Genomic DNA, 25,473 nt, shown 5'->3' on the forward strand with positions numbered 1-25,473 from the left:
ATATATATATATATATATATATATATATATATACATATATACATATATATACATATATATATATATGTATGAAATACTTGACTTGGTGAATTCTAGCTGTCAATATACTCCTCCCCTCTTAACCACGCCCTCAACCACGCCCTGCCCCACACCCGACCACGCCCCCACCCCCCACCTCCCGAAATCGGAGGTCTCAAGGTTGGCAAGTATGGCTGTACATCAAGCAAGAATAGGAAAGAATTCAACCTGAAAAGCTTCAAAAATTGGTCTCCTCAGTTCCCAAATGTTTACTGAGTGTTGTTAAAAGGAAAGGCCATGTAACACAGTGGTAAAAATGCCCCTGTGACAACTTTTTTTGCAATGTGTTGCTGCCATTAAATTCTAAGTTAATGATTATTTGCAAAAAAAAAAAAAAAGAAAGAAGTTTCGCAGTTCCAACATGAAATATCTTGTCTTTGCAGTCTATTCAATTGAATATAAGTTGAAAAGGATTTGCAAATCATTGCATTCTGTTCTTATTTACCATTTAGACAACGTGCTAACTTCACCGCTTTTGGGTTGTTTATTGCATGTCATTCAGAGGGCTTTGTGAGCAGAATGGAGGAGCTCCCGTTGATTCCATTGTTGGCTGACTTTTGCTAACATCTATTTACGATTTAGAATGCATAAAAAAAAAAAAAAAAAAAAAAAAAAAAAACCTTTTCTTGTCTTACATAAGGCTTGAGAATGACAGGGGTGATGGGGGGAATTAATAAAAATAATTAGGAGGCGTGTTACATAAAGACATAATGGAGTCCGTGCGTAAAAAAAACCATGTGTGAGTATAGTGTGGTGTACTTAGTGTTGGTGCTAACATTGATGGGAGGGACACGGTGTTATAAACATAACATGTGACGGGGGGAGAGAGAGAGAGGGGCTCTATCATTCCTCCACCACTCATCATGACCACACACACACACTAACACACACACACACACACACATACAGACGCGCACTCTCACACCATCTAGCAATCCGGCCAACAAGTCCTCCTTGGTTTCCTTGGCATCCTTCTTCCCCTTCGGGCAGCATGAGTGCCGAGTGCAGCAGCTACCTCAACACCGACGGCGTGTTGGTGGACGCCTTCTTCTGCCCCAAAGCCGGAAGTGACGCCTCCGCCGGGTTCTGCTGCGGATTTAATGACCTGAAGTATTGCTGCGATGACCCCGACAGCTTCTACCCCGACGACTACGCGTACATGTGGTGGCTGAGGTGAGTTGGAAACTTTTTGTGTGTGTGTGTGTGTGTGTGTGTGAGTCGGATTCTTTGAAATGTTAGGGGATTTGCAAAATGTCCAGAATATGATGAGCAAATGAGCAAAACACTTTTTTTTTTTTTTTTTTGAAGGTTTTCATACGTTGCCATAAATTTGACTGATGAAATAATATATAATATGCAATATTCTATAATATAAATGATCATTTATTATCATTGCGGTATATATTATTAATAGTTAGTCACTTATCAGTCCAAGCCCATATGCTTAAGTTTTCTGCAAATAACTCAGCATACATTTGTTTTCAATTGAAATGAACCAATCTCCGCACTTTTTGACATCAAACGTGAATTTATTTTGAAGTATGTTTTATGGACGGATGGATAAATTGTTCATGATTTTGTGCAAAATAATAATAGTAATAGATTTTATTTGTAAAAAAGCACTTTACATTGAGTAAGCAACCTCAAAGTGCTACAGTGTATTAAAAAAATGAATAAAAATAAAAAGATAATTAAAAAAAAAAAAAAAAACTAAAAGCTAAAACTAGTATGCATACATAAAAAAAAAAAAAAAAATTCTAAAAGAAGGGTTTTTAAGCCTTTTTTAAAAGCATCCACAGTCTGTGGTGCCCTCAGGTGGTCAGGGGCGTTCCACAGACTGGGAGCGGCGGAGCTTGTTCATGATTTTGTGCAAAATAATAATAGCAATAGATTTTATTTGTAAAAAGCACTTTACATTGAGTAAACAACCTCAAAGTGCTACAGTGTGTTAAAAAAATTAATAAAAATAAAAAGATAATAAAAAAAAAACTAAAACAAAAAACTAGAACAGCCAAATAGCTAAAACTAGTATGCATATATAAAAAAAAAAGAAGTTTTTTTTCAAAAAGAAGGGGTTTTTTTAGCCTTTTTTAAAAGCATCCACAGTCTGTGGTGCCCTCAGGTGGTCAGGGGCGTTCCACAGACTGGGAGCGGCGGAGCTTGTTCATGATTTTGTGCAAAATAATAATAACAATAGATTTTATTTGTAAAAAAGCACTTTACATTGAGTAAACAACCTCAAAGTGCTACAGTGTATTAAAAAAATGAATAAAAATAAAAAGATAATAAAAAAAAAAACTAAAACAAAAAACTAGAACAGCCAAATAGCTAAAACTAGTATGCATATATAAAAAAAAGAAGAAGTTTTTTTTAAAAAAGAAGGTTTTTTTTTAGCCTTTTTTAAAAGCATCCACAGTCTGTGGTGCCCTCAGGTGGTCAGGGGCGTTCCACAGACTGGGAGCGGCGGAGCTTGTTCATGATTTTGTGCAAAATAATAATAACAATAGATTTTATTTGTAAAAAGCACTTTACATTGAGTAAACAACCTCAAAGTGCTACAGTGTGTTAAAAAAATTAATAAAAATATAAAGATAATTAAAAAAAACTAAAAAAAAAATAAAAAAAAAATAAAACAGCCAAATAGCTAAAACTAGTATGCATATATCAAAAAAAAAAAAAGAAGGTTTTTTTTTAAAAAAAGAAGAGTTTTTAAGCCTTTTTTAAAAGCAGTCACAGTCTGCGGTGCCCTCAGGTGGTCAGGGGCGTTCCACAGACTGGGAGCGGCGGAGCTTGTTCATGATTTTGTGCAAAATAATAATAGCAATAGATTTTATTTGTAAAAAGCACTTTACATTGAGTAAGCAACTTTAAAGTGCTACAGTGTATTAAAAAAATTAATAAAAATAAAAAGATAATTAAAAAAAACTTAAAAAAAAAAACTAAAACAGCCAAATAGCTAAAACTAGTATGCATACATCAAAAACATTTTTTTTTTTTTTTTTTAAAGAAGGGTTTTTAAGCCTTTTTTTAAAAGCATCCACAGTCTGTGGTACCCCTCAGGTGGTCAGGGGCGTTCCACAGACTGGGAGCGGCGGAGCTTGTTCATGATTTTGTGCAAAATAATAATAACAATAGATTTTATTTGTAAAAAGCACTTTACATTGAGTAAACAACCTCAAAGTGCTACAGTGTGTTAAAAAAATGAATAAAAATAAAAAGATAATTAAAAAAACAAAAAAAACTAAAAGCTAAAACTAGTATGCATACATCAAAAAAAAAAAATTTTTTTTAAAAGAAGGGTTTTTAAGCCTTTTTTAAAAGCATCCACAGTCTGTGGTGCCCTCAGGTGGTCAGGGGCGTTCCACAGACTGGGAGCGGCGGAGCTTGTTCATGATTTTGTGCAAAATAATAATAACAATAGATTTTATTTGTAAAAAGCACTTTACATTGAGTAAACAACCTCAAAGTGCTACGGTGTGTTAAAAAAATGAATAAAAATAAAAAGATACTAAAAAAAAAAACTAAAAGCTAAAACTAGTATGCATACATCAAAAAAAATTATTATTTTTTTTTTTTAAAGAAGGGTTTTCAAGCCTTTTTTAAAAGCGTCCACAGTCTGTGGTGCCCTCAGGTGGTCAGGGGCGTTCCACAGACTGGGAGCGGTGGAGCTTGTTCATGATTTTGTGCAAAATAATAATAACAATAGATTTTATTTGTAAAAAGCACTTTACATTGAGTAAACAACCTCAAAGTGCTACAGTGTATTAAAAAAATTAATACAAATAAAAAGATAATAAAAAATAAAAAAAACTAAAAAAAAAAAAAACTAGAACAGCCAAATAGCTAAAACTACTATGCATACATCAAAAAAAAAAAAAAAAAAATTTTAAAAGAAGGATTTTTAAGCCTTTTTTAAAAGCATCCACAGTCTGTGGTGCCCTCAGGTGGTCAGGGGCGTTCCACAGACTGGGAGCGGCAGAGCTTGTTCATGATTTTGTGCAAAATAATAATAACAATAGATTTTATTTGTAAAAAGCACTTTACAATGAGTAAACAACCTCAAAGTGCTACAGTGTGTTAAAAAATTAATAAAAATATTAAGATAATTAAAAAAAAAAAAAAAAAAAAAAAACTAGAACAGCCAAATAGCTAAAACTAGTATGCATACATCCAAAAAAAAGAAGTTTTTTTTTAAAAAGAAGGTTGTTTTTTTTAGCCTTTTTTAAAAGCATCCACAGTCTGTGGTACCCTCAGGTGGTCAGGGGCGTTCCACAGACTGGGAGCGGCGGAGCTTGTTCATGATTTTGTGCAAAATAATAATAACAATAGATTTTATTTGTAAAAAAGCACTTTACATTGAGTAAACAACCTCAAAGTGCTACAGTGTGTTAAAAAATTAATAAAAATATTAAGATAATTTAAAAAAAAAAACTAAAAAAAAAAACTAGAACAGCCAAATAGCTAAAACTAGTATGCATACATCAAAAACATTTTTTTTTTTTTTTTTTTTTTAAAGAAGGGTTTTTAAGCCTTTTTTTTTAAAAGCATCCACAGTCTGTGGTGCCCTCAGGTGGTCAGGGGCGTTCCACAGACTGGTAGCGGCAGAGCTTGTTCATGATTTTGTGCAAAATAATAATAACAATAGATTTTATTTGTAAAAAGCACTTTACATTGAGTAAACAACCTCAAAGTGCTACAGTGTGTTAAAAAAATTAATAAAAATATTAAGATAATAAAAAAAAAAAAACTAAAAAAAAAAAACTAAAACAGCCAAATAGGTAAAACTAGTATGCATACATCAAAAAAAAAAAAATTTTTTTTTTTTAAAGAAGGGTTTTTAAGCCTTTTTTAAAAGCATCCACAGTCTGTGGTGCCCTCAGGTGGTCAGGGGCGTTCCACAGACTGGGAGCGGCGGAGCTTGTTCATGATTTTGTGCAAAATAATAATAACAATAGATTTTATTTGTAAAAAAGCACTTTGCATTGAGTAAACAACCTCAAAGTGCTACAGTGTGTTAAAAAAATTAATAAAAATATTAAGGTAATAAAAAATAAAAAATAAAAAATAAAAAACTATAACAGCCAAATAGCTAAAACCAGTATGCATATATCCCAAAAAAATAAGTTTTTTTAAAAAAAAGAAGAGTTTTTAAGCCTTTTTTAAAAGCAGTCACAGTCTGTGGTGCCCTCAGGTGGTCAGGGGCGTTCCACAGACTGGTTGTTCGTAGCTTTGTCCTCAGAGGTCGGAGGAGGTTAGCCTGTCCAGAGCGCAGGTGTCGGTGAGTAGTAAATAGCAGATTTAACATAGCTAGTGCAGTCGTAGCTCAACCTAGAATCTTAATTGGTTCTAAGAACTCTTAACCCCTCCCAAATAAACCGAGATCAGTTTTGACCATTGAAATTCCCAACCAATATTCTACAACACAGATACTATGTTGAAACAACATGTTTTTCTGACAATGTTTAATCAATGTTGGGTTCTGACAATTATTTTATAATTGAAATTTGGTCATTTCCCAACCAATATTCCACAACATAAATACAAGGTTAAATCAAAGTACTTCTTGACGTTTATTCAATGTCAGGTTGTGACGTTGATTTGGTCATTAAAATGTGCTAATTTACCAACTAATATTCTACAACACAAATACAACATTGAAACAACATACTTGTTGACAACGTTTATTCAATGTCTGGTTCAGAAGTTGATTTTATTATTGAAATTTGGTCATTTTCCAACCAATATTCTACAACACAAATACAACGTTGAAACAACATGCTTTTTGACAACGTTTAATCAATGTTGGGTTCTGACATCAGTTTGACCATTGAATTTTGGTCATTTCCCAACCAATATTCTACAACACAAATACAACATTGAAACAACATGCTTTTTGACAACGTTTATTCAATGTGCGGTTCAGAAGTTGATTTGACCATTGAAATTTGGTAATTTCCCAACCAATATTCTACAACACAAATACAACATTGAAACAACATGCTTTTTGACAACATTTATTCAATGTTGGGTTCTGACTTTGATTTGATCATTGAATCTTGGTCATTTCTCAACTAATATTCTACAACACAAATACAACGTTGAAACAACATGTTTTTTTTACAACATTTAATCAATGTTGGTTTCTGACAATGATTTGATCATTGAAATTTGGTCATTTCCCAACCAATATTCTACAACATAAATACAACGTTAAATCAAAGTACTTTTTGACAACGTTTATTCAATGTCAGGTTCAGAAGTTAATTTTATTATTGAAATTTGGTCATTTTCCAACCAATATTCTACAACACAAATACAACGTTGAAACAACATGCTTTTTGACGTTTTATCAATGTTGGGTTCTGACAACGATTTGAGCATTGTAATTTGGTCATTTCCCAACCAATATTCTACAACATAAATACAAGGTTAAATCAAAGTACTTTTTGACAACGTTTATTCAATGTCTGGTTCAGAAGTTGGTTTTATTATTGAAATCTGGTCATTTTCCAACCAATATTCTACAACACAAATACAACGTTGAAACAACATGCTTTTTGACGTTTATTCAACGTCCGGTTCAAAAGTTGATTTGACCATTGACATTTGGTCATTTTCCAACCAATATTCTACAACACAAATACAACATTGAAACAACATGCTTTTTGACAACGTTTATTCAATGTTGGCTTCTGACTTTGATTTGATCATTGAAATTTGGTCATTTCTCAACCAATATTCTACAACACAAATACAACTTTGAAACAACATGCTTTTTGACGTTTTATCATTGTTGGGTTCTGACAATGATTTGAGCATTGAAATTTGGTCATTTCCCAACCCATATTCTATAACTTAACATAATACAACGTTAAATCAAAGTACTTTTTCACAACGTTTAATCAATGTCAGGTTGTGACGTTGATTTGATCATTAACATTCGGTCATTTTCCAACCAATATTCTACAACACAAATACAACGTTGAAACAACATGCTTTTTGACAACGTTTAATCAATGTTGGGTTCTGACATCAGTTTGACCATTGAAATCTGGTCATTTTCCAACCAATATTCTACAACATAAATACAACGTTGAAACAACATGCTTTTTGACGACGTTTATTCAATGTCCGGTTCAGAAGTTGATTTGACCATTGAAATTTGGTAATTTTCCAACTAATATTCTGCAACACAAATACAACGTTGAAACAACATGCTTTTTGACAACTTTTCAATGTCAGCTTGTGACATTGATTTTACTATTTAAATTTGGTCATTTTCCAACCAATATTCTACAACACAAATACAACATTGAAACAACATGCTTTTTGACAACATTTATTCAATGTTGGGTTCTGACTTTGATTTGATCATTGAAATGTGGTCATTTCTCAACTAATATTCTACAACACAAATACAACGTTGAAACAACATGTTTTTTTTACAACATTTAATCAATGTTGGTTTCTGACAATGATTTGATCATTGAAATTTGGTCATTTCCCAACCAATATTCTACAACATAAATACAACGTTAAATCTAAGTACTTTTTGACAACGTTTATTCAATGTCAGATTCAGAAGTTAATTTTATTATTGAAATTTGGTCATTTTCCAACCAATATTCTACAACACAAATACAACGTTGAAACAACATGCTTTTTGACGTTTTATCAATGTTGGGTTCTGACAACGATTTGAGCATTGTAATTTGGTCATTTCCCAACCAATATTCTACAACATAAATACAAGGTTAAATCAAAGTACTTTTTGACAACGTTTATTCAATGTCAGGTTGTGACGTTGATTTGCTCATTAACATTTGGTCATTTTCCAAACAATATTCTACAACACAAATACAACGTTGAAACAACATGCTTTTTGACAACGTTTAATCAATGTTGGGTTCTGACATCAGTTTGACCATTGAATTTTGGTCATTTCCCAACCAATATTCTACAACACAAATACAACATTGAAACAACATGCTTTTTGACAACGTTTATTCAATGTGCGGTTCAGAAGTTGATTTGACCATTGAAATTTGGTAATTTCCCAACCAATATTCTACAACACAAATACAACGTTGAAACAACATGCTTTTTGACAACATTTATTCAATGTCTGGTTCTGACTTTGATTTGATCTTTGAATCTTGGTCATTTCTCAACTAATATTCTACAACACAAATACAACGTTGAAACAACATGTTTTTTTTACAACATTTAATCAATGTTGGTTTCTGACAATGATTTGATCATTGAAATTTGGTCATTTCCCAACCAATATTCTACAACATAAATACAACGTTAAATCTAAGTACTTTTTGACAACGTTTATTCAATGTCAGATTCAGAAGTTAATTTTATTATTGAAATTTGGTCATTTTCCAACCAATATTCTACAACACAAATACAACGTTGAAACAACATGCTTTTTGACGTTTTATCAATGTTGGGTTCTGACAACGATTTGAGCATTGTAATTTGGTCATTTCCCAACCAATATTCTACAACATAAATACAAGGTTAAATCAAAGTACTTTTTGACAACGTTTATTCAATGTCAGGTTGTGACGTTGATTTGATCATTAACATCTGGTCATTTTCCAACCAATATTCTACAACACAAATACAACGTTGAAACAACATGCTTTTTGACGTTTATTCAACGTCCGGTTCAAAAGTTGATTTGACCATTGACATTTGGTCATTTTCCAACCAATATTCTACAACACAAATACAACATTGAAACAACATGCTTTTTGACAACGTTTATTCAATGTTGGCTTCTGACTTTGATTTGATCATTGAAATTTGGTCATTTCTCAACCAATATTCTACAACACAAATACAACTTTGAAACAACATGCTTTTTGACGTTTTATCATTGTTGGGTTCTGACAATGATTTGAGCATTGAAATTTGGTCATTTCCCAACCCATATTCTATAACTTAACATAATACAACGTTAAATCAAAGTACTTTTTCACAACGTTTAATCAATGTCAGGTTGTGACGTTGATTTGACCATTAACATTCGGTCATTTTCCAACCAATATTCTACAACACAAATACAACGTTGAAACAACATGCTTTTTGACAACGTTTAATCAATGTTGGGTTCTGACATCAGTTTGACCATTGAATTTTGGTCATTTCCCAACCAATATTCTACAACATAAATACAACGTTGAAACAACATGCTTTTTGACGACGTTTATTCAATGTCCGGTTCAGAAGTTGATTTGACCATTGAAATTTGGTAATTTCCCAACTAATATTCTGCAACACAAATACAACGTTGAAACAACATGCTTTTTGACAACTTTTCAATGTCAGGTTGTGACATTGATTTTACTATTTTAATTTGGTCATTTTCCAACCAATATTCTACAACACAAATACAACATTGAAACAACATGCTTTTTGACAACATTTATTCAATGTTGGGTTCTGACTTTGATTTGACCATTGAAATGTGGTCATTTCTCAACTAATATTCTACAACACAAATACAACTTTGAAACAACATGCTTTTTGACGTTTAATCAATGTTGGGTTCTGACAATGATTTGAGCATTAAAATTTTGTCATTTCCCAACCAATATTCTACAACACAAATACAACGTTGAAACAACATGCTTTTTAACAACGTTTAGTCAATGTTGGGTTCTGACGTTGATTTAACCATTGAAATTTGGTCATTTCCCAACCAATATTCTACAACACAAATACAACGTTGAAACAACATGCTTTTTGACGTTTATTCAATGTCCGGTTCAGAAGTTGATTTGACCATTGAAATTTGGTCATTTCCCAACCAATATTCTACAACACAAATACAACATTGAAACAACATGCTTTTTGACAACATTTATTCAATGTTGGGTTCTGACTTTGATTTGATCATTGAAATTTGGTCATTTCTCAACTAATATTCTGCAACACAAATACAACGTTGAAACAACATGCTTTTTGACAACATTTAATCAATGTTGGGTTCTGACAATGATTTTATCATTGAAATTTGGTAATTTCCCAACTAATATTCTGCAACACAAATACAACGTTGAAACAACATGCTTTTTGACAACTTTTCAATGTCAGGTTGTGACATTGATTTTACTATTTAAATTTGGTCATTTTCCAACCAATATTCTACAACACAAATACAACATTGAAACAACATGCTTTTTGACAACATTTATTCAATGTTGGGTTCTGACTTTGATTTGATCATTGAAATGTGGTCATTTCTCAACTAATATTCTACAACACAAATACAACGTTGAAACAACATGTTTTTTTTACAACATTTAATCAATGTTGGTTTCTGACAATGATTTGATCATTGAAATTTGGTCATTTCCCAACCCATATTCTATAACTTAACATAATACAACGTTAAATCAAAGTACTTTTTCACAACGTTTAATCAATGTCAGGTTGTGACGTTGATTTGACCATTAACATTCGGTCATTTTCCAACCAATATTCTACAACACAAATACAACGTTGAAACAACATGCTTTTTGACAACGTTTAATCAATGTTGGGTTCTGACATCAGTTTGACCATTGAATTTTGGTCATTTCCCAACCAATATTCTACAACATAAATACAACGTTGAAACAACATGCTTTTTGACGACGTTTATTCAATGTCCGGTTCAGAAGTTGATTTGACCATTGAAATTTGTTAATTTCCCAACTAATATTCTGCAACACAAATACAACGTTGAAACAACATGCTTTTTGACAACTTTTCAATGTCAGGTTGTGACATTGATTTTACTATTTAAATTTGGTCATTTTCCAACCAATATTCTACAACACAAATACAACATTGAAACAACATGCTTTTTGACAACATTTATTCAATGTTGGGTTCTGACTTTGATTTGATCATTGAAATGTGGTCATTTCTCAACTAATATTCTACAACACAAATACAACGTTGAAACAACATGTTTTTTTTACAACATTTAATCAATGTTGGTTTCTGACAATGATTTGATCATTGAAATTTGGTCATTTCCCAACCAATATTCAACAACATAAATACAACGTTAAATCAAAGTACTTTTTGACAACGTTTATTCAATGTCAGATTCAGAAGTTAATTTTATTATTGAAATTTGGTCATTTTCCAACCAATATTCTACAACACAAATACAACTTTGAAACAACGTGCTTTTTGACGTTTTATCAATGTTGGGTTCTGACAATGATTTGAGCATTAAAATTTTGTCATTTCCCAACCAATATTCTACAACATAAATACAAGGTTAAATCAAAGTACTTTTTGACAACGTTTATTCAATGTCAGGTTGTGACGTTGATTTGATCATTAACATTTGGTCATTTTCCAACCAATATTCTACAACACGAATACAACGTTGAAACAACATGCTTTTTGACAACGTTTAATCACTGTTGGGTTCTGACAATTGTTTTATAATTGAAATTTGGTCATTTCCCAACCGTTGATTTGATCATTAAAATTTGCTAATTTCCCAACTAATATTCTACAACACAAATACAACGTTGAAACAACAAGCTTTTTGACAATGTTTAATCAATGTTGGGTTCTGACAATGATTTTATCATTGAAATTTGGTCATTTCCCAACCAAGATTCTACAACTTAAATACAACATTGAAACAACATGCTTTTTGACGTTTATTCAATGTCCGGTTCAGAAGTTGATTTGACCATTGAAATTTGGTAATTTCCCAACTAATATTCTACAACACAAATACAACATTGAAACAACATGCTTTTTGACAACATTTATTCAATGTTGGGTTCTGACTTTGATTTGATCATTGAAATGTGGTCATTTCTCAACTAATATTCTACAACACAAATACAACGTTGAAACAACATGTTTTTTTTACAACATTTAATCAATGTTGGTTTCTGACAATGATTTGATCATTGAAATTTGGTCATTTCCCAACCAATATTCTACAACATAAATACAACGTTAAATCAAAGTACTTTTTGACAACGTTTATTCAATGTCAGATTCAGAAGTTAATTTTATTATTGAAATTTGGTCATTTTCCAACCAATATTCTACAACACAAATACAACGTTGAAACAACATGCTTTTTGACGTTTTATCAATGTTGGGTTCTGACAACGATTTGAGCATTGAAATTTGGTCATTTCCCAACCAATATTCTACAACATAAATACAACGTTAAATCAAAGTACTTTTTGACAACGTTTATTCAATGTCAGGTTGTGACGTTGATTTGATCATTAACATCTGGTCATTTTCCAACCAATATTCTACAACACAAATACAACGTTGAAACAACATGCTTTTTGACGTTTATTCAACGTCCGGTTCAAAAGTTGATTTGACCATTGACATTTGGTCATTTTCCAACCAATATTCTACAACACAAATACAACGTTGAAACAACATGCTTTTTGACAACGTTTATTCAATGTTGGCTTCTGACTTTGATTTGATCATTGAAATTTGGTCATTTCTCAACCAATATTCTACAACACAAATACAACTTTGAAACAACATGCTTTTTGACGTTTTATCATTGTTGGGTTCTGACAATGATTTGAGCATTGAAATTTGGTCATTTCCCAACCCATATTCTATAACTTAACATAATACAACGTTAAATCAAAGTACTTTTTCACAACGTTTAATCAATGTCAGGTTGTGACGTTGATTTGATCATTAACATTCGGTCATTTTCCAACCAATATTCTACAACACAAATACAACGTTGAAACAACATGCTTTTTGACGACGTTTATTCAATGTCCGGTTCAGAAGTTGATTTGACCATTGAAATTTGGTAATTTCCCAACTAATATTCTGCAACACAAATACAACGTTGAAACAACATGCTTTTTGACAACTTTTCAATGTCAGGTTGTGACATTGATTTTACTATTTAAATTTGGTCATTTTCCAACCAATATTCTACAACACAAATACAACATTGAAACAACATGCTTTTTGACAACATTTATTCAATGTTGGGTTCTGACTTTGATTTGATCATTGAAATGTGGTCATTTCTCAACTAATATTCTACAACACAAATACAACGTTGAAACAACATGTTTTTTTTACAACATTTAATCAATGTTGGTTTCTGACAATGATTTGATCATTGAAATTTGGTCATTTCCCAACCAATATTCTACAACATTAATACAACGTTAAATCAAAGTACTTTTTGACAACGTTTATTCAATGTCAGGTTCAGAAGTTAATTTTATTATTGAAATTTGGTCATTTTCCAACCAATATTCTACAACACAAATACAACGTTGAAACAACATGCTTTTTGACGTTTTATCAATGTTGGGTTCTGACAACGATTTGAGCATTGTAATTTGGTCATTTCCCAACCAATATTCTACAACATAAATACAAGGTTAAATCAAAGTACTTTTTGACAACGTTTATTCAATGTCTGGTTCAGAAGTTGGTTTTATTATTGAAATCTGGTCATTTTCCAACCAATATTCTACAACACAAATACAACGTTGAAACAACATGCTTTTTGACGTTTATTCAACGTCCGGTTCAAAAGTTGATTTGACCATTGACATTTGGTCATTTTCCAACCAATATTCTACAACACAAATACAACATTGAAGCAACATGCTTTTTGACAACGTTTATTCAATGTTGGGTTCAGACTTTGATTTGATTATTGAAATTTGGTAATTTCTCAACTAATATTCTACAACACAAATACAACGTTGAAACAACATGCTTTTAGACATTTAATCAAAGTTGGGTTCTGACAACGATTTGAGCATTGAAATTTGGTCATTTCCCAACCCATATTCTATAACTTAACATAATACAAGGTTAAATCAAAGTACTTTTTCACAACGTTTAATCAATGTCAGGTTGTGACGTTGATTTGATCATTAACATTCGGTCATTTTCCAACCAATATTCTACAACACAAATACAACGTTGAAACAACATGCTTTTTGACAACGTTTATTTAATGTCAGATTGTTACGTTGATTTGATCATTAAAATTTGCTAATTTCCCAACTAGAATTCTATAACACAAATACAACGTTGAAACAACATGCTTTTTGACAATGTTTATTCAATGTGCGGTTCAGAAGTTGATTTGACCATTGAAATTTGGTCATTTCCCAACTAATATTCTACAACACAAATACGTTGAAACAACATGCTTTTAGACAACTTTTCAATGTCAGGTTGTGACATTGATTTTACTATTGAAATTTGGTCATTTTCCAACCAATATTCTACAACACAAATACAACGTTGAAACAACGTGCTTTTTGACAACATTTATTCAATGTTGGGTTCTGACTTTGATTTGATCATTGAAATTTGGTCATTTCTCAACTAATATTCTACAACACAAATACAACGTTGAAACAACATGCTTTTTGACATTTAATCAATGTTGGGTTCTGACAACGATTTGAGGAATGAAATTTGGTCATTTCCCAACCAATATTCTACAACACAAATACAACGTTGAAACAACATGCTTTTTGACATTTAATCAATGTTGGGTTCTGACAACGATTTGAGCATTGAAATTTGGTCATTTCCCAACCCATATTCTACAACATAAATACAACGTTAAATCAAAGTACTTTTTGACAACGTTTATTCAATGTCAGATTCAGAAGTTGATTTTATTATTGAAATTTGGTCATTTTCCAACCAATATTCTACAACACAAATACAACGTTGAAACAACATACTTTTTGACAACATTTATTCAATGTTGGGTTCTGACTTTGATTAGATCATTGAAATTTGGTCATTTCTCAACTAATATTCTACAACACAAATACAACGTTGAAACAACATGCTTTTTGACATTTAATCAATGTTGGGTTCTGACAACGATTTGAGCATTGAAATTTGGTCATTTCCCAACCAATATTCTATAACTTAACATAATACAACGTTAAATCAAAGTACTTTTTCACAACGTTTATTCAATGTCAGGTTGTGACGTTGATTTGATCATTAAAATTTGGTCATTTCCCAACCAATATTCTACAACACAAATACAACGTTGAAACAACATGCTTTTTGACAACGTTTATTTAATGTCAGATTGTTACGTTGATTTGATCATTAAAATTTGCTAATTTCCCAACTAATATTCTACAACACAAATACAACGTTGAAACAACATGCTTTTTGACAACGTTTAATCAATGTTGGGTTCTGACATCAATTTGACCATTGAATTTTGGTAATTTCCCAACCAATATTCTACAACACAAATACAACATTGAAACAACATGCTTTTTGACAACGTTTATTCAATGTCCTGTTCAGAAGTTGATTTGACCATTGAAATTTGGTAATTTCCCAACTAATATTCTACAACACAAATACAACATTGAAACAACATGCTTTTTGACAACTTTTCAATGTGAGGTTGTGACATTGATTTGACCATTGAAATTTGGTAATTTCCCAACTAATATTCTACAACACAAATACAACATTGAAGCAACATGCTTTTTGACAACGTTTAGTCAATGTTGGGTTCTGACTTTGATTTGATCATTGAAATTTGGTCATTTCTCAACCAATATTCTACAACACAAATACAACGTTGAAACAACATGCTTTTTGACATTTAATCAATGTTGGGTTCTGACAACAATTTGAGCATTGAAATTTGGTCATTTCCCAACCAATATTCTACAACATAAATACAACGTTAAACCAACAAAGTACTTTTTGACAACGTTTAATCACTGTTGGGTTCTGACACTTATTTTTGATTGAAATTTGGTCATTTACCAACCCATATTCTACAACATAAATACTAGGTTAAATCAAAGTACTTTTTGACAACGTTTATTTAATGTCAGGTTGTGACGTTGATTTGATCATTAAAATTTGTTAATTTCCCAACCAATATTCTACAACACAAATACAACGTTGAAACAACATGCTTTTTGACGTTTAATCAATGTTGGGTTCTGACAACGATTTGAGCTTTGAAATTTGGTCATTTCCCAACCAATATTCTACAACACAAATACAACGTTGAAACAACATGCTTTTTGACGTTTAATCAATGTTGGGTTCTGACAACGATTTGAGCTTTGAAATCTGGTCATTTTCCAACCAATATTCTACAACACAAATACAACGTTGAAACAACATGCTTTTTGACGTTTATTCAACGTCCGGTTCAAAAGTTGATTTGACCATTGACATTTGGTCATTTTCCAACCAATATTCTACAACACAAATACAACATTGAAGCAACATGCTTTTTGACAACATTTATTCAATGTTGGGTTCTGACTTTGATTTGATCATTGAAATTTGGTCATTTCTCAACTAATATTCTACAACACAAATACAACGTTGAAACAACATGCTTTTTGACATTTAATCAATGTTGGGTTCTGACAACGATTTGAGCATTGAAATTTGGTCATTTCCCAACCCATATTCTATAACTTAACATAATACAACGTTAAATCAAAGTACTTTTTCACAACGTTTAATCAATGTCAGGTTGTGACGTTGATTTGATCATTAACATTCGGTCATTTTCCAACCAATATTCTACAACACAAATACAACGTTGAAACAACATGCTTTTTGACAACGTTTATTTAATGTCAGATTGTTACGTTGATTTGATCATTAAAATTTGCTAATTTCCCAACTAATATTCTACAACACAAATACAACGTTGAAACAACATGCTTTTTGACAACGTTTAATCAATGTTGGGTTCTGACAATGATTTTATCATTGAAATTTGGTCATTTCCCAACCAAGATTCTACAACTTAAATACAACATTGAAACAACATGCTTTTTTCAGAAGTTGATTTGACCATTGAAATTTGGTAATTTTCCAACCAATATTCCACAACACAAACACAACGTTGAAACAACATGCTATTAGACATTTAATCAATGTTGGGTTGTGACGTTGATTTTACTATTGAAATTTGGTCATTTTCCAACCAATATTCTACAACACAAATACAACGTTGAAACAACATGCTATTAGACATTTAATCAATGTTGGGTTGTGACGTTGATTTTACTATTGAAATTTGGTCATTTTCCAACCAATATTCTACAACACAAATACAACATTGAAACAACATGCTTTTTGACAACGTTTATTCAATGTTGGCTTCTGACTTTGATTTGACCATTGAAATTTGGTCATTTCTCAACTAATATTCTACAACACAAATACAACGTTGAAACAACATGCTTTTAGACATTTAATCAATGTTGGGTTCTGACAACGATTTGAGCATTGAAATTTGGTCATTTCCCAACCAATACTCTACAACATAAATACAACGTTAAATCAAAGTACTTTTTGACAACGTTTATTCAATGTCAGGTTGTGACGTTGATTTGATCATTAAAATTTGCTAATTTCCCAACTAATATTCTACAACACAAATACAACGTTGAAACAACATGCTTTTTGACAACTTTTCAATGTCAGGTTGTGACATTAATTTTACTATTGAAATTTGGTCATTTTCCAACCAATATTCTACAACACAAATATAACGTTGAAACAACATGCTTTTTGACAACATTTATTCAATGTTGGGTTCTGACTTTGATTTGATCATTGAAATGTGGTCATTTCTCAACTAATATTCTACAACACAAATACAACGTTGAAACAACATGCTTTTTGACAACGTTTATTCAATGTCTGGTTCAGAAGTTGATTTGACATTGAAATTTGGTCATTTCCAAACCATTTTTCTACGGCACAAATATAACGTTCAAACAACGTGCTTTTTGACAACGTTTAATCAATGTCAGGTCCAGACGTTGATTTGACCATTAAAATTTGGTCCTTTTCCAACCAATATTCTACGACACAAATACAACGTTGAAACAACATGCTTTTTGACAACGTTTATTCAATGTCTGGTTCAGAAGTTGGTTTTATTATTGAAATCTGGTCATTTTCCAACTAATATTCTACAACATAAATACAACGTTGAAACAACATACTTTTTGACAACGTTTAATCAATGTCCGGTTCTGACGTTTATTCAACCATTCAATCTTGGTCATTTCCCAACCAATATTCTACAACACAATTACAACGTTGAAACAACATGCTTTTTGACAACGTTTATTCAATGTCAGGTTTTGATGTTGATTTGACATTGAAATTTGGATCATTTCCCAACCATTTTTCTACGGCACAAATATAACATTGAAACAACGTGCTTTTTGACGATGTTTAATCAATGTCGGGTTGTGACGTTGATTTGACCATTGAGTTTAGGTCTTTTTTCAACCAATATTCTACAACACAAATACAACGTTGAAACAACGTGCTTTTTGACGACGTTTAATCAATGTCAGGTCCTGACGTTGATTTGACCATTAAAATTTGGTCCTTTTCCAACCAATATTCTACGACACAAATACAGCTCGATGTTTATTTAATGTCAGGTCGTGACGTTGACGTTGATTTAACATTGAAACTTGGTCATTTCATTGGACACCAACGTTGTCTCAATTTACAAGTACTATTTTGCAACTGCCAGGTTCAAACACTGATGACATCTAATAATCAGACAATCTGCGTTCCTTCCTCTTGTCCTCGGTTCCCCGTCAGTCGTCAGATCCCAGCCCGGGTGAAGAAAAAGCAGCTCCTCAATGGGAGATGTGGGTGCCATGGTCTTCTGATTTTACTCACCCGGCTGGAATCATCAGACGTGTTGGAAATCCGGCTCGAAGGACCAAGAAGATGTCAGGTTCAAACACTGATGACATCTAATAATCAAACAAGAAGCAAGGAATCATGCAGAGACAGAGTTCAATTTAGCTCATGAGGAGACACATGTGGCTGTGTTCTAGTTACACAGTTCAGCAGGGTGTAACTGCTGTTGTTGTCGTTGTTATCTTCTATTTTGGTTGTTACAGATTGTAAAACAAAAAACATTTCAGGTCTTTGTTTTTTTGGGACCCTTTTTGATCTTACTGTTGGTTGTTCCGATACACTTTCATTGTATGGCGGTGGATTTTTTAATTTGTTTAACGCTGATCTATGTTTTGTTATTTTTGTAGCGCTGGGTGTGGTGGCTTCTGTCTGTACTTCTTCCTCACTATCTTCCCCTACAATTTGCCTATTTCTTCTCCTAACTGGGCCTATCTCATAAGCTTTTCATCTCTCTTAGGCCTTTCTTTTTGTTCTTCCTTTCTTTGAGCCATCCTCATCCAGCACTCCAAGTATTCCCACCCCATTCTGGCCAGTTTTTGTTATTTCCGCATTTTTGTACTATTGATTCCCGCAGCTTTAATATATCACCTACTTTGAGGCGTCCGGTAAATTCATGTTTTGAGATTGAGAAATTTCAGTAAGTCTGGATTTGTTTTTTCTGCTGCTTTCCAGTCTTTACATTTTAACTCGTCTTTTGGACTAACCTTTGGTTTACTTGTCCCTTTTACCTTTTTGAGAATTCGGAGTGATCCGTCGTCCCCTACAGAGCCGAACTTATAAGGACCACTTTTTCTTTGTTGTAAGATAGTGGTTTAATTTATTATTGTGGTACACGTCGCTTCTGCTGGAGGTTTTTCCCCCAGTGGAGGTGTCTTGCCTAATGCATCCACAATAACCCACTATTACTCTCACGTTCACACATTTTACACTCGTTTTACGGAAGTTTCAGTTTTCGCGGACTCCGGCGTCCTTCTGTGGCCTCTGAATTTCCGGTCCTAAATTTGGCTTATTTTCAATGTTGAATTTTACGGAAGTTTAATTCTTTGCGGACCCCGCCGTCCTTCCGATTCTGGCGTCCTTCTGTGGCCTCTTCTGTTTTAGAATTTTCGGTCCTTAATTCGGCTTATTTTCAATGTTGAATTTTACGGAAGTTTCGTTCTTTGCGGACTCCGCCGTCCTTCCGATTCTGGCGTCCTTCTGCGGCCTCTTCTGTTTTAGAATTTTCGGTCCTAAATTTGGCTTATTTTCAATGTTGAATTTTACGGAAGTTTAATTCTTTGCGGACTCCGCCGTCCTTCCGATTCTGGCGTCCTTCTGTGGCCTCTTCTGTTTTAGAATTTTCGGTCCTTAATTCGGCTTATTTTCAATGTTGAATTTTACGGAAGTTTCGTTCTTTGCGGACTCCGCCGTCCTTCCGATTCTGGCGTCCTTCTGCGGCCTCTTCTGTTTTAGAATTTTCGGTCCTAAATTTGGCTTATTTTCAATGTTGAATTTTACGGAAGTTTAATTCTTTGCGGACTCCGCCGTCCTTCCGATTCTGGCGTCCTTCTGTGGCCTCTTCTGTTTTAGAATTTTCGGTCCTTAATTTGGCTTATTTTCAATGTTGAATTTTACGGAAGTTTCGTTCTTTGCGGACTCAGCCGTCCTTCTGATTCTTAGGCCTTTTTACCTGTTAGAGCCTAGGATTCACAGGGTTTGTCTCTGCGTCGTAACCCTTAGTCACACGCTTTTTCTATGCATCGCAACCCTTAGTTACACGCCTTTTTTATGCGTCGTAACACTCAGTCACACGCTATTTTTCCTTTGTAATTCAAAACGTACTCACTGAAATCTGCGTTCCTTCCTCTTGTCCTCGGTTCCCCGTCAGTCGTCAGATCCCAGCCCGGGTGAAGAAAAATCAGCTCCTCAATGGGAGAGGTGGGTGCCATTGTCTTCTGATTTTACTCACCCGGCTGGAATCATCAGACGTGTTGGAAATCCGGATTGAAGGACCAAGAAGATGTCAGGTTCAAACACTGATGACATCTAATAATCAGACAAAAAGCAAGGAATCATGCTGAGACAGAGTTAAATTTAGCTCATGAGGAGACACACAGGAGTCCAACTCAAGGCCCTTGTTTTCAGCAGGCTGCATGGCAGAATGAATAGCGGCAGATCCACTAAGGAATGGGGCCCGTATCGATCCCTTCACTCGTGTACTTCCAAGTTGTTCCAAATTGAACTTTAATATCTGCTTAATTCTTGTTTTCAAAGGCAAATCAATTGATTATTTTTCATATGCCAAACTATATAGTTCATAACTAGTATTTTAAATAAAAGTTAGAATTTCCAATCCATCCAAAGGCGAAATTGTAAAAAAAAAAATAATTAAAAAATGATTAAAGTAGGGATGGGATTCATATGGCCCCCATTCCTGGGTGGATGTCGTCTGACAGGAAGAGGGGGATGGGGGTGTGTTAGTTTTGCAATGCAGTCTGCTGAAAATTATGGAAAGTGCCACTCTACATAGCAACTGATGCGGTGGTCGAATTTGGAATTGCCACAAAACACATTTTAGGATTATTCAACATTTAAAATGGATGAGTCCCCTTCCTACTTTAGTGTTGGAAGACTTCAGCATGTACAGTAACTTTTAGGTGTGTTAAAAATTAAAAAAAAAAAATTAAAAAAAATATAGTTTCGAATTAATGTCGTTTTTAATTTGATACGGTTATTTTTTTAAAATACATCGATTTTTATTTGTATTTTTTTTTTAAATTTTTTTATCTGTCCTGTCCAGCCACTCAGGCAAATCCAATTGTTGATATAGATGATCTATATCTGCTGTACACATTTACTTTACAAAAGAGAAGTGTTGGGTACTTCTCCTGTTGACTTTATTACATGTTTGGGTAGCATTTTATCAAACAAAACCAGTTTTCTTTTAAATAATGTAGATCTTGATCATACCTATTTTAGGGAGGAATGTAGTTCGTCATAGAACTGTATTAAAAAAGTATTGATTTTAAATCGAGATTTGAATTGCGACTCGATTCTGAATCGAATCGTTACCCCCAAGAATGGAATGGAATGGTGCGGTGCCCAAAGACCCACAGCCCTAGTAAGTGTGTAGAGTAGTTAGTACCAGCCCAAAATTTCTCTTTAGGTTCCTTGCTGCAGTTTTGTGTTGGAAATCCGGATTGAAGGACCAAGAAGATGTCAGGTTCAAACAACTGATGACATCTAATTATCAGACAAAAAGCAAGGAATCGTCCTAAGACAGAGTTAAATTTAGCTCATCAGGAGACACGTGTGGCTGTATACTAGTTACAGATCCGAAATATGTTCTAAAAATCAAGCCCGCGTGCCTCCTCTATTTATTAGGAATGGCCCTATTACATCACTGTCGCTGAGGGAGAGGGGGTAATCTCGACAACTCCAGTTAGACACAATATATGATTATACAAAAATGCAAATATGTTGACACTTGGTGCTATCGCCCAGTCTCTGCTTTGTCTGCGTCCCGGTACCCGATGTTCGGCCTTGGCAGTCAGCAGGCCGAGTCTGGATTGCTAGCTCTGCACAAATACAAAAATACCACTTCAGCATAATTGACAATGCTTTATAGCAACAGCCCTTAAGCATAAAGTTATGATGATAATACAGGTAAAAGCCAGTAAATTAGAATATTTTGAAAAACTTGATTTATTTCAGTAATTGCATTCAAAAGGTGTAACTTGTACATTATATTTATTCATTGCACACAGACTGATGCATTCAAATGTTTATTTCATTTAATTTTGATGATTTGAAGTGGCAACAAATGAAAATCCAAAATTCCGTGTGTCACAAAATTAGAATATTACTTAAGGCTAATACAAAAAAGGGATTTTTAGAAATGTTGGCCAACTGAAAAGTATGAAAATGAAAAATATGAGCATGTACAATACTCAATACTTGGTTGGAGCTCCTTTTGCCTCAATTACTGCGTTAATGCGGCGTGGCATGGAGTCGATGAGTTTCTGGCACTGCTCAGGTGTTATGAGAGCCCAGGTTGCTCTGATAGTGGCCTTCAACTCTTCTGCGTTTTTGGGTCTGGCATTCTGCATCTTCCTTTTCACAATACCCCACAGATTTTCTATGGGGCTAAGGTCAGGGGAGTTGGCGGGCCAATTTAGAACAGAAATACCATGGTCCGTAAACCAGGCACGGGTAGATTTTGCGCTGTGTGCAGGCGCCAAGTCCTGTTGGAACTTGAAATCTCCATCTCCATAGAGCAGGTCAGCAGCAGGAAGCATGAAGTGCTCTAAAACTTGCTGGTAGACGGCTGCGTTGACCCTGGATCTCAGGAAACAGAGTGGACCGACACCAGCAGATGACATGGCACCCCAAACCATCACCCAACCATGCAAATTTTGCATTTCCTTTGGAAATCGAGGTCCCAGAGTCTGGAGGAAGACAGGAGAGGCACAGGATCCACGTTGCCTGAAGTCTAGTGTAAAGTTTCCACCATCAGTGATGGTTTGGGGTGCCATGTCATCTGCTGGTGTCGGTCCACTCTGTTTCCTGAGATCCAGGGTCAACGCAGCCGTCTACCAGCAAGTTTTAGAGCACTTCATGCTTCCTGCTGCTGACCTGCTCTATGGAGATGGAGATTTCAAGTTCCAACAGGACTTGGCGCCTGCACACAGCGCAAAATCTACCCGTGCCTGGTTTACGGACCATGTTATTTCTGTTCTAAATTGGCCCGCCAACTCCCCTGACCTTAGCCCCATAGAAAATCTGTGGGGTATTGTGAAAAGGAAGATGCAGAATGCCAGACCCAAAAACGCAGAAGAGTTGAAGGCCACTATCAGAGCAACCTGGGCTCTCATAACACCTGAGCAGTGCCAGAAACTCATCGACTCCATGCCACGCCGCATTAACGCAGTAATTGAGGCAAAAGGAGCTCCAACCAAGTATTGTGTATTGTACATGCTCATATTTTTCATTTTCATACTTTTCAGTTGGCCAACATTTCTAAAAATCCCTTTTTTGTATTAGCCTTAAGTAATATTCTAATTTTGTGACACACGGAATTTTGGATTTTCATTTGTTGCCACTTCAAATCATCAAAATTAAATGAAATAAACATTTGAATGCATCAGTCTGTGTGCAATGAATAAATATAATGTACAAGTTACACCTTTTGAATGCAATTACTGAAATAAATCAAGTTTTTCAAAATATTCTAATTTACTGGCTTTTACCTGTATATACATAATTATTCTTGTTTCAAAGTCAGTTCGAAAGGACATTTCACGTATGACCAAGGTTGTATCAAAGTCAGCTTGGAAGTATTAACATACTGTATTTATTACCATATCTCATCTTTTCTTCTCCTCAGTATCTGGGCTCTCGTCGGCCTGTCTTTTGCAGCCGTGGTCCTCCTTGCCTTCCTCGTCACCGTGTGTGTCCTTTGCTACCTCGTCATTGTAACCAAACCCAGTCGTCTTGACAACAACATCCTCTTGCGACCACCAGGTTTGTTGGCCCGCGGGCAGGGTACGCAATGTGACTCACGTATGTTGTCCCAATCCATTTCTCCCTTCTTTCCCCCTGTAGCAACCCAACGACGTACAGCGAACGATTCCGTTCGCAACGACCGCTGAAGAGAATAATGAGAATGTCTAAAGTCCCCTTTAAGCTCGGATATGCTTCTTCTGTGTGCGTTCACAGAAGGCGAGGGAGCCGGCGCGTCGAGAGCATCGTGCGTCTCCGGTCCACAGGGTTTCAGACAACACTTCATGAGCAGAAAGCTTCATTGTGACAACCAGTCCGCGGATCCGGAGCGCCTGTTCCAGAGATGCTTCACAGCGACCGCGACAAGTGTCAGAGTGGAGAGCCCCTCATAATCACCAAAGTGCCTGTAAATTCAAACAAAAGACTGACTGGTTGAGGAGATGTAAGTGTAAGTGATTGTATCTTATTATTGACATGCACCAAGCACAGGATATTTACAGTGGATGTATAAAAAAAAAATGGATGTTTGTCAATATTGTGCTGGTATCGGTGCAGAAGTGCCTGTTTACTTTTGTAGACGGGATGTGAGTGATGTCGTCTTTGTAAAGGGCAGAATTGCTGAAGATAATTTTGTGCGGGTGGAACTACCGATGCCTTTCTTTATCAACATTCACTCAGAGTTCAAACTCAAGGTAAAACGCCATTGTGCCAAAGGCCCCCGAATGTTCGCCGGTAGCCCAAGGTTTAACCGTTCAAGCCAGGGGTCGGCAACCCGCGGCTCCGGAGCCGCATCAGGTGGGGTGGCTTCTGTCTGTACTTCTTCCTCATTATCTTCCCCTACAATTTGCCTATTTCTTCTCCTAACTGGGCCTATTTCATAAGCTTTTCATCTCTCTTAGCCCTTTCTTTTTGTTCTTCCTTTCTTTGAGCCATCCTCATCCAGCACTCCAAGTATTCCCACCCCATTCTGGCCAGTTTTTGTTATTTCCGCATTTTTGTACTATTGATTCCCGCAGCTTTAATATATCACCTACTTTGAGGCGTCCGGTAAATTCATGTTTTGAGATTGAGAAATTTCAGTAAGTCTGGATTAGTTTTTTCTACTGCTTTCCAGTCTTTACATTTTAACTCGTCTTTTGGACTAACCTTTGGTTT

The 25,473-nt window shown here is 34.4% G+C and overlaps 1 protein-coding gene across 1 annotated transcript; it reads left to right on the forward strand.

Annotated features, from left to right (window-relative positions):
- Nucleotides 1-1,000: 1,000 nt before the first annotated feature.
- LOC133607196 (protein shisa-like-2A) lies at nucleotides 1,001-24,852 on the forward strand. The gene is made up of 3 exons (XM_061961666.1): nucleotides 1,001-1,251; nucleotides 24,203-24,339; nucleotides 24,535-24,852. The coding sequence occupies exons 1-3, from the start codon at nucleotides 1,070-1,072 to the stop codon at nucleotides 24,708-24,710; spliced, it is 495 nt and encodes a 164-aa protein (XP_061817650.1). The 5' UTR covers nucleotides 1,001-1,069; the 3' UTR covers nucleotides 24,711-24,852.
- The last annotated feature ends 621 nt before the right edge of the window (nucleotides 24,853-25,473 follow it).

This window comes from Nerophis lumbriciformis, linkage group LG09, assembly GCF_033978685.3.
Source record: "Nerophis lumbriciformis linkage group LG09, RoL_Nlum_v2.1, whole genome shotgun sequence".
Classification (NCBI taxonomy): Eukaryota; Metazoa; Chordata; class Actinopteri; order Syngnathiformes; family Syngnathidae; genus Nerophis; species Nerophis lumbriciformis.

Coding starts and splice junctions, on each gene's coding strand:
- LOC133607196 (XM_061961666.1), top strand. CDS start 1,070: ATGAGTGCCGAGTGCAGCAGCTACCTCAACACCGACGGCGTGTTGGTG. Junction 1,252..24,202: donor GCGTACATGTGGTGGCTGAG/GTGAGTTGGAAA, acceptor TCTTCTCCTCAG/TATCTGGGCTCTCGTCGGCC. Junction 24,340..24,534: donor CATCCTCTTGCGACCACCAG/GTTTGTTGGCCC, acceptor GTGCGTTCACAG/AAGGCGAGGGAGCCGGCGCG.